We start from the raw sequence: 10,321 nt of genomic DNA, 5'->3' as shown, positions 1-10,321 counted from the left end.
CAACCCACTCCAGTGTTCTTGCCTGGAGAATCCCAGGGATGGGGGAGCCTGGTGGGCTGCCGTCTCTGGGGTCGCACAGAGTCGGACACGACTGAAGTGACTTAGCATAGCATAGCATAGCACAACATAGGACATGATCAACTTTTGAAAACGATCCATATATGTTTGAGAAGATTGTGTGTTCTTTGATTGTCAGGGGTGGAAATCAAGCTCTTTAATTGTTATTTACATCACCTATATCTTTACTGATTTTTTTTTTGGTCAGTAGTTGAGAGAGATGTTTTGAAATTCATAAGTTTATCACTTTTTCACTGCAGTTTTATCAGATCTTGTTTTATATAGTTTCAACTTATTTTATCTAAATTCTCAAAAGTTTAGAATCATATGATCTTCCTTGTGACTTGAAGCATTTGTCACTGTATCATGACCCATGTTAGCCCTAACAGTTTTCTCTTAAAGCCTATTCTATTTTATGTTAACATAGCTCTTCCAGCTTTATTTTAGTTAATATTTGCTTTTTAATTTATTTCCACTTTTTAAAAAATTTCCGCTTTTTTCCTTTACTTTCTTTTTACTTTCCTTTTCATATTTTCACATTTTAAGTCTTTTAAAAATAGAAATAGCTGGAATTTTAAAAATCCAATTGAATTATCTCTGCCCTTTAATTTGTCTTTTTTTTCATTTATGTTTATTGTGATTAATGTGACATTTCTACTGTTTTCATCCATCTTTAGTTTTCTCTGTGTCTTGTGTCTTTTTTTCTTCTTGCCTTTGTTTTTCTTACAACTTTTTGTCCATCTCTGATTGTTTGGATTTTGTACTCCATTCTTTTGGAATTTGTCCTTTAAATTTTAAATTAACAAGCTAATGTTAATTTAGCTTAACATCTAAACTTAATATTTAACACCTATCTCAAGTAATGCATGGACTTTTAAACATTTTAGATGTTTTAATGCTTCAGTCGTCCCTCCCCTTCTGTTTTCCTTGCTAATTATTGACCAGTGTTTTTTTCTGTCCTACTTTTGTTTTTTAAATGCCTTTATGTTATTTACTTTACTTTTCTCTTGGCTGAACCACGCGGCTTGTGGGATCTTAGTTTCCCCACCAGGGATTGAACGCACATCCTCTGCAGTGAAAGCACAGAATCCTCACCACTGGATAGCCAGGGAAGTCCCTGTATTCCTTTAAATGTGAAATATTCTCTGTATTCCCTGTGCTGTATCATATCTCCTTGTAGCTTATTTATTTTGTACGTAATAGTTTGTACCTCTTCATCCCCTTTCCCTGTCTTGCCCCTTCTCCCGCAGCCAGTATTTTTTTAAACGTTGCTTTCCTCCTATCTTTCTTTCCTGGGATCTGGTCAGTTATAGGTTAAACTTTCCCAGTCTGTTTTCTCTGTTTCATAAAATAAACGTTTAGTTCGATGAGAAAAGAACCTGCTGTCCTCACCTGCACAGTTAGGTGACCAGAGGGAATATTGGCTCTGCCTTCAGAATTGCAGTTCTCTAGACCCTCTGACCCCAGAGATGTGCTCAGTGAGGACTCTGCTGAGAGCCCTGAGGCCCTGTGGGATCTGCCAGGGTGGGGACGGTCCCTGTGCCTTCGGGTGGGCTGCTGCTCAGTACTGTGTGGGAGAGATTACGAGCTGAAGCCCAGCGTGCTCTTTCCTCTGGTCACTCCTCTGCGGTCAGAACACTCTCTCCTGGAGGTCCTGTCCTGGAGGTCCAGAAGTTACGACTCTGTGCTTCCACTGCAGAGGCCACAGGTTCGATCCCTGGTGGGGAAACAGATCCCACAAGCTGGGCTGCAAGGTCAAAACAAACAAACAAACAAAAACCCACTCTCTTTGGCTGGATAGAGAGCTTAAAGAAAGTCCATCCAAGTCTAGACCACTGCTGCCCCATGGAAATATAGTACGTGCCTCAAGTTTTCTAGTGTCTAAGTTTTATAGACAAAAAAGAAATAGGTGAAACAAATTTAATATGTTTTACTGAAAACACTGTGTCCAAGATACTATCATTTCAACATTATTTATCCACAAATAGATGAGTAATGATTCATCTGAAAAGTTTTCCTATGTGAAGTCTCTTAGCCTAGTGTGTATGTTCACAGCACATTTCAGTTTCAATAGCCTTGTTTCACGGAGAAGGCAATGGTACCCCACTCTAGTACTCTTGCCTGGAAAATCCCATGGATGGAGGAGCCTGGTGGGCTGCAGTCCGAGGGGTCGAGCGACTTCACTTTCACTTCTCACTTTCATGCATTGGAGAAGGAATGGCAACCCACTCCAGTGTTCTTGCCTGGAGAATCCCAGGGACGGGGGAGCCTGGTGGGCTACTGTCTATGGGGTCGCACAGAGTCAGTCGGACACGACTGAAGCGACTTAGCAGCAGCAGCAGCAGCCTTGTTTCAAGTGACCAGTTGTTACATGTGACTGTGTTAGGACAGGTCATCTCTGTTAGTTGAGCTTAGCTCTGCATCCACCCGCTTTGCCCCCTACTGTTTAAGAGTGTTGTGGGTTTATTGCATTTAGGCAACTATAATAGGTTGAATTTGTTATGATCTCTGTCCCAAATCACATCACAAATAAAGATTCCTTAATTATGGAAAGATGTGTTCTTGGGAATGTCTTCTTCATCTTGTGTTAGTTATCTCACAGCCTCCAGTGGATATAGGTGGATGTTTTGTGGGAAGAATGGAAAAGATTTTATTTTTATTTATTACTGATATATCTGGAGAAGGAAATGGCAACCCACTCCAGTATTCTTGCCTGGAAAATTCCATGGCGGGCTGCAGTCCACAGAGTCTCAAAGAATCAGCCACGACTAAGCAACTGAGCACATTATTGATATATAGTTGATTTCCAATGTTGTGTTAATTTCTGATGTACAGAAAAGTGACTCAGTTATACATATGTGTACATTCTTTTTAATATTCCTCTCCATTATGGTTTGTCCCAGGGTATTGGCTGAAACCCCCTGTGCTCTGCGGTAGGACCTTGTTGCGCGTCCATCCTATATAATAGTTTGTGACTCCTAATCCATCCCTCTTCCAGCTCCCTCCCCATCGGCAACCACAAGTCTGTACTCTATGTCTGTGAGTCTGTTCCTGTTTTGTAGATAGATTCATTTGTGCCATATTTTAGATTCCACAAAGGATTTTATTTTTAAATATAAGTAGTTTATTTTTAAGTGAAATTTGTTCTGCTTTCACCTTACCAGATCTTACTATTTGGGTTGGGTTTTTCTTTTCTTTCTTCTTTTTTTTTTCCTACTTAAATTCCACCCTTCCATTAAAAAAATTTTTTTTTATTTATTTGGCTGCATCAGGTCTAGTTGCTTCACACAGAATCTTCTGTTGCTGCGCACAGGCTCTCATTGTGTGGCGCATGGGCTTTGGAGTGAGAGGGCTCAGTTGTTGCTTCCTCTGCAGCATGTGGGATCTTAGTTCCCTATCCAGGGTTCGAACCTGTGTCCCCTGCATTGCAAGGTGGATTCTTAACCACTGGACCACCAGGGAAGTCCCTCCCTTGCACTGTTTTTTATTTGTTTGTTTGCCTTTTCATTTTAACTTTGTGTTTTGGGAAATTTCAAATGTACGTGCTAGGTAGAGGATAGCATGGTGAGCCCCCAGGGGCCATCACAGATCTTCAGCCAATAACAGGACAGTTGTTTCATCTGTATCAAAACCCGTTGTTCATCCTCCCATCCGTCCCCCAACCCTCTGATTTTGAATTAAATTCTGTACATCACTATCATCACTTCATCTGTGTCAGGATATGTTTTTTTAAACCACAATACTTTATCACACTTTTAAAAAAAGATAGGACTTGGGGCTTTCACTTGAGGTGGCCTGGAAAAAAAAAGAATCACTCTCAAAGTAGCTAGTATTCAGGTGTCCCCACTTATAAACAGTGGTTCAAGTCAGCATCCATATACAGTCCATACATGCCTCTCTCTCTTTTTTAGTTTATCTGGCTGTGCCAGGTCTTAGTTTCGGCATGTGGGATCTAGTTCCCTAACCAGGGATCGAACCTGGGCCCCCTGCATTGGGAGTGTGGAGTCTTAACCACTGGACCACCAGGGAAGTCCCTGTATGTCTCTTTTTAATCTGTAGATTTCCCTTCCATCTCTTCCCTATCTCCTCCATGCAATTTATTTGTGGAAGAAATGGAGTCATTTGTCACGTAGAATGACGTACAGTCTGGATTTTGCTGACTGCCTTGCATAGCATGCCTAAGCCGTTCCTCTTTGTGATTCAGTGGAAAGGCTTGAGCGGATTCCAATTAGACTTTTTTACAAGGCTGTTTGAGAGGTGGTGGTGTGTACTTCTCTCAGGGCATTAGTGTCTTCTTGGCTTTCTTTTGGCCAGTGGCCATCGGTGATCACCGCTTAGACCATTAGATTTCTATGTCTCTCAATGTCTCAAAAATTTCCATCTCCTTATCTGTCTGCATTTTGAGTCATTTCTTCAATTATAAATTCCAGTTTGCTCAGTCATTTTTCCAGGTATATCCAATCTGCTGTTTAGCCAGCTGACATTTTTTAAATTAAAAAAAAAAAAAAAGTTTTTTTCTAAATCATTTCTTTAAAATCCCATTTGTTTCAAGTCTGTCTGTTTCTGATCTTGGTAATACGTCACGTTTGTGTCTGTGTCTTTAACTTCTTTGAACATTTCATACAGAATGTACAACTGCTCTGTATGTGACAGTTTTAACACTGGCGGTCTTCGGAGGTCTGAGTCCACTGCTTGTTGCCTCTTCTGACTCGTGGTAGCTGGCTTGCTTCTGTGACTGGGTATCTTTGGGCTCTTTTCTCGGTCTCAATCAGGGGCAGTCATCGGGGCCTAAATGGGGATCAGGGAGATTTCAGAGAAGACTTGCCTCTGCTTTTGTAATAGCTGAAAGATGCCATCCAGCTGGGTCTGCACTGGCACCTCTGAGAGGCTCTCCTGAGACCACGCTCAGCATCTCCGCTCAAGGCCGCATCAGCTCAGCTTCCTGATAGCAGAGCTGCTGTGACCGTTTACTTTTCTGAAGCCCCGCCTCTCCCAGGCGCTCAGGGCCCACTTCTCTGGTTCTGGCCCTCTGCTCCCAGCTCAATTTTTTAAAATTTAACTAAACAAAGGTTTTGTGGTTTATTTATTTATTTGTTTTGAGAAGGGAGGAGATTTCCCCTACCTCTTGTGAGACCAACCATGTCTTAAAGTACATGACTTTTCTAGAGGTTCGCTGTTGTTATGGGAGTATTCTAAGGACCAAGTTGGTCATGATGCCAGAACTGGGAAAAATCTGCCCACCCCAGGAAACTCAACTCTGTATGTGTGTGCGTTCCTACAGGAATTCATTGAAGAGTTGCTATCGCCCCCCTTTGGGGGGCTGGTGGCATTTGTAAAGGAAGCTGAAGCTTTGATTGAGCGTGGACAAGCGGAACGACTTCGAGGGGAAGAAGGTCTGAGGATGGGGTGGATATGGTGGGGTGAGGGGAAAGGTGAATGGAAAAGAAAAATTCAGGGATGCAGATTACATGGGGAGGGTGTCAGGCACGAAAGAGGGGGTCGGGAGAACACCAGAAAAGAGGGGTTTCAGGGTGAGGACGGCTGTACCTTGGGGAGGACCTAGCGGGATCAGACATCACTTAGCCGTGATCTTTTTCCTCCTTCTCTCAGCCCGGGTTACTCAGCTGATTCGTGGCTTCGGCAGTTCCTGGAAATCTTCGGTGGAGTCTCTGAGTCAGGATGTGATGCGGAGCTTCACCAACTTCAGAAATGGAACCAGCATCATCCAGGTAACCTGCGACTCCCGGTCCCCACTCCCACCCCGCCCCATCACTGGTTTGCCCTCCTCTTTTCTCGGGGCTCGGAATCTTGACCTAAGATCTCGGCAGCTTGAACACTAATCAGTCCCCTTCTGGCTTGATCTTCAACTACCAGCCATGCCCAAAGTTCTGGCTGAGCCCTAAGCTGACGGCTATCGTCATCCTTAGCATCACCCTGCATCTCATCCCTCCGTGACTTTCTCTGAGCAGGGAGCTCTGACCCAGCTGATCCAGCTCTATCATCGCTTCCACCGAGTGCTGTCTCAGCCGCAGCTGCGAGCCCTACCTGCCCGGGCCGAGCTCATCAACATCCACCACCTCATGGTGGAACTCAAGAAGCACAAGCCCAACTTCTGATGCGCCGAGCCCTGGGGGCCGCCAGCCCTATCCACGGACTTCTGTGCCCCATCCCATCCCCTTTTTCACCTGGGACTCCCTGCCAGTTCCCCCCTTGCCTCCTAGGCTCTCACATGCCTCACTCTGCCTTCATTCCCGGGACCTTGCTTCGTCAGGATAAGCCGGATCCCCTTGGCTTTGGGAATCTCTCGTGTCTTCAAGTTTCCCAGGACCTCCTGGGCTTCCAAAATAACCTCAGTTATCTTTCCAGTGTTGTCATTCCCCTCTTTACTCCCACTGCCCACCCCCAAGGCTTTTTTCTTCTCCCAGTAAAACCTTCTGGTTCACTCAGCTCTTGTCAGCATGTCATGAGGTGTGAAGCCTCAACTCTTGGAATTGGTGTGTTAAGGGAAGACTGTCTCATAATGGTTGGCTTTTTTTTTTTTTTCTTCCACTCAGTGATTTATTTTCTGTAGCTTTTTGACCTAAGATCTCAGCAGCTTGAACACTAATCAATCCCCTCCTGGCTTGAGAGTTACATCAAGGTCAGTCTGCAGAAAACAATAAATACTTAATATGATATAACACTCTTTTCCCATTTCTTTTCTCCTTCCTCCTGGGGCCTTCAAGTAACCCCGTCTTTGCTCCAGGATCACCTTTGCGCTCTGACTGCCTCCTGGGCCTGCATCCCTTTCTGGTGGGTGTCCAGAAACTCGGGGCTCGCGGTTACCTCTAACCTTCAGCTCCTTCAGGCCAAAGTGGCTGCGTTGGTTTTAGGGCGAGAACTGTTTCTGGAGTAACCAACCTGGCGGAGGAAGTGACCCTGGTGAAAATGGCAGATGCTGGCCGCATGGGGCACTAGAGCAGCCTCGGCTCCCCTAAGGCAGACACCAGCTCTCCTTGCCTCTGGCCACCCCAGGTTGACGCTGGGATTGCCTTCCCTCCTTGAGGGTCAGCTCCCTAGCTCCTCTGGTGTGACCATCGCAGCCCTTGCTAGGGGGCTGCAGTTCCCATTGCACTGGGCCCTGAGCAGGCCAGGCCTGCAGTGTGGCCATCTCATCCCTCTCTGTGTCTCGGCCCCTTTCTGCTGCTGCCGCCTTAGGATCCCATTTGAACTCAGACTGTAGACAGAGGAGACATGAAAGTGAAAGTGAAGTCGCTCAGTCCTGTCCGACTCTTTGCGACCCCATGGACTGTAGCCTACCAGGCTCCTCTGTCCATGGGATTTTCCAGGCAATAGTACTGGAGTGGGTTGCCATTTCCTTCTCCAGGGGATCTTCCCGACCCAGGGATCAAACCCAGGTCTCCCGCATTGTAGACAGACGCTTTACCTTCTGAGCCACGAGGAGACATGGGGGTGCCTGGAAATGCGAAGGGGGAGGGGCCAGTGCCGTCAGGGGGAAATGGTAACTCGGGGACGTCCCCGCACCCCTCGACCTACTCATTCCCCCGAGTGGCTGCTTGGGCCCTCTGGATGCTGGCCCAGCCCGCACGCGGAGGCGGGGAGAATCGGTGCAAAGCGGCGCCCCGTCTGCTCCGAGCACCGGGGCTGGGGCTGAGCACCGGGGCTGGGGTCAAGCCCGCGCTTCGTGCTTCCTGGGATTAAGGTCAGAGAGCGCGGCGAATGGGCAGCTGTGCCAGCCGCCTCTCCCACTCGCCTCTTTTCGGGGTGCCGCCCCAGCTCTCAGAGCGGCACGCTGACCAACCTCGGGACCTGCACCTCGGAGCTTCGGCCTCGGATGGTCTGAGGAGCCCGGGGAGATGGCGAGGGTTCAGGGAAGAGGCCTTAATGACCGCACCCCACGTCCCCGCCACCCTCGCCTCCTCTCGGCATCCTCGAGGCTTTGCCCGCTCTGACTCCCCAGCAGACCTTCCCTGAGACCCACCCGGTGCTGGGCGGTGGCGCTCCAGACGGGGGCACCGCGAGCTGGCTCCTGGGCACCCGCACCCCGGGAACCTTCCGTCCCCCACCTTCCTTTCCTGTTCCTCGGCCCCCAGCACTCCACAGGGACCCAGATGTCCTCACGCTGACCTGACCCCTGCCCCAGCTCGAGGAGGACGAGAAGGGCCCAGGCTTTGGGACTAGGGAGACGTAGGTTGCTTTGACAGAGCAGTTTCCCAGAGAAGGGGGTCGGGGTGCGGGGGCATCTCTGGATAGCCCGCGAGGGAGATTGCCGACACAGGTGTCTTCGTCGAAGGCCAGCTAAGGCGCCAGCGGGAGAAGGGCCATGCATGCTGGTACCTTGGTTTTCGAAATTCTGAATTTCCCTTGTCCTGTCCCTCCCCAAACCCAAATACACACGCTGGACAGAGAAGCATGTTTTTCTGCAGGCCTCCCCGAGGGGCATTGCTGGAATCTGAGAGGGCTTACATACTGGGGCCGGGAAGCATTATGGTTATATTGAAGCACACAGTTTCCGGGGACGTCGAACAGACCCTGGAATCTATAGCAGCCCTCTGAGCCATGCCTTCTCAGGACGGTATGAAGACCGAGAGCGGGAGACCTCTTGGAGTCCCCACGTTAACCTCCAGGGGGCAGCATCGACCAGGGACTGGAGCTCGGCCGCTCCGCCCGTCGGCGGTCTGGGAGGCCGCGTCTGCTCTGGAAGGCAGTCAGGCCTCCCCCTCTCGTCGTCCACGCTGAAGCAGCTGAGGGGCTTTTCTTTCAGTCCAAAGACACGCAGTCCCTGTGGCGTAGGTGGGTCCTTGTGATCCCCAAGCTGAAACGCATAACTTCTGGCTAGAGCCACCGCTCCTTAAACTCCCTCACTTTTCTCTTTTGCTAATAACGGACCCACTGGACTCACAGACCCAGAAGCATCAGGGATCACCACCTCGGACAGGACTGTGTCAATATCCTCCTTCCCTTTGCTCATCTGTGAGACTCACACCTGCATCTGGCACACTGGTCCCTGTCCTTACCTAGTGTCTATAGGAAGGACTTGGAGATGTCCCTATGGCTTGTAACAGCCCCCCAGTGCTATTAAAGGATCTCTGTCCTTTAAAGAAATATCATTTCCTTCTATTTTTACACCTCTGTGTCCTCACCTCTGTGTCCTCAGCTTGTCCTGAGTTGTTTACTTATTTACTTTTGGCTGCACTGGGTCTCTTGCTTCGAGTGGGCTTCTCGATGCAGTGACTTCCCTTGTTGCTGAGCGAGGGCTGGAGGGCTCGGGCTCAGTGGTTGTGGCTCATGGACTTAGTTGCCCCTCGGCATGTGGAATCTTCCCAGACCAGAGATTGAACCCATGTCCCCTGCATTGGGAGGTGGATTCATAACCATTGAACCACTGGGGAAGTCCCTGAGTTTTTTTTCAACTGGACTCTCTGGGAAACATTATTCTGTGTTCAACAACTCTGTCTCTGCACAAAACGAAAGTGCCATCTCAGCATCAATTCCAGAGCTATTGAATGGACGTGTACCCTGAGGACAAAAGGAACGAAGTTATGGACCCACCCACCTTGCATTTAAGAAAGGTGGTTTTTCTGACATTAGGAAATCAGGCATGAGGGGAGCAGGCAAATTCCCTGGGTTCCAACACAGATTTAGGGTAAAGATCCAAGGAAAGAAGGAGAAAGCAAGATTGAGACAACTTTGAAATCAGCTCTCTCCACCCTGGAGAAAATGGATACAGCAATTCATGCTGCATTTCAGTTTGCAGGGAGTTTTGGAAACAGTATTCATTAAACCAAGGCATCAGTTCAGTTCAGTTCAGTTGCTCAGTCGTGTCCGACTCTTTGCTACCCCATGAATCGCAGCACGCCAGGCCTCCCTGTCCATCACCAACTCCCGGAGTTCACCCAAATTCACGTCCATTGAGTTGGTGATGCCATCCAGCCATCTCATCCTCTGTCGTCCCCTTCTCCTCCTGCCCCCAATCCCTCCCAGCATCAGACTCTTTTCCAATGAGTCAACTCTTCGCATGAGGTGGCCAAAGTACTGGAGTTTCAGCCTTAGCATCATTCCTTCCAAAGAAATCCCAGGGCTGATCTCCTTCAGAATGGACTGGTTGGATCTCCTTGCAGTTCAAGGGACTCTCAAGAGTCTTCTCCAACACCACAGTTCAAAAGCATCAATTCTTCAGCGCTCAGCCTTCTTCACAGTCCAACTCTCACATCCATACATGACCACAGGAAAAACCCTGGCCTTGACTAGATGAACCTTTGTT

The 10,321-nt window shown here is 48.2% G+C and overlaps 1 protein-coding gene and 1 non-coding gene across 3 annotated transcripts in view; one reads left to right on the top strand and one right to left on the bottom strand.

Annotated features, from left to right (window-relative positions):
- The window catches only part of VPS52 (vacuolar protein sorting 52 homolog (S. cerevisiae)), a 16,624-nt gene extending 9,887 nt beyond the window's left edge, over nt 1-6,737 (top strand). For both annotated transcript variants that reach the window (XM_010848595.1, XM_010848596.1), the window contains exons 18-20: nt 5,339-5,450; nt 5,668-5,786; nt 6,027-6,737. In XM_010848595.1, coding sequence (XP_010846897.1) covers nt 5,339-5,450; nt 5,668-5,786; nt 6,027-6,173 — 378 coding nt within the window. In that variant the 3' untranslated portion in view covers nt 6,174-6,737. The remainder of the gene's footprint in view (nt 1-5,338; nt 5,451-5,667; nt 5,787-6,026) is intronic.
- Nucleotides 4,014-4,086, bottom strand: TRNAG-CCC. The gene has a single exon. It is a non-coding gene; the product is annotated as a tRNA-Gly (tRNA).
- Nucleotides 6,738-10,321: the final 3,584 nt, after the last annotated feature.

Source organism: Bison bison, unplaced genomic scaffold (genome assembly GCF_000754665.1).
Source record: "Bison bison bison isolate TAMUID 2011002044 unplaced genomic scaffold, Bison_UMD1.0 scf7180017864270, whole genome shotgun sequence".
Lineage (NCBI taxonomy): Eukaryota > Metazoa > Chordata > Mammalia > Artiodactyla > Bovidae > Bison > Bison bison.
This window is presented reverse-complemented; position numbering and strand designations above follow the sequence as displayed.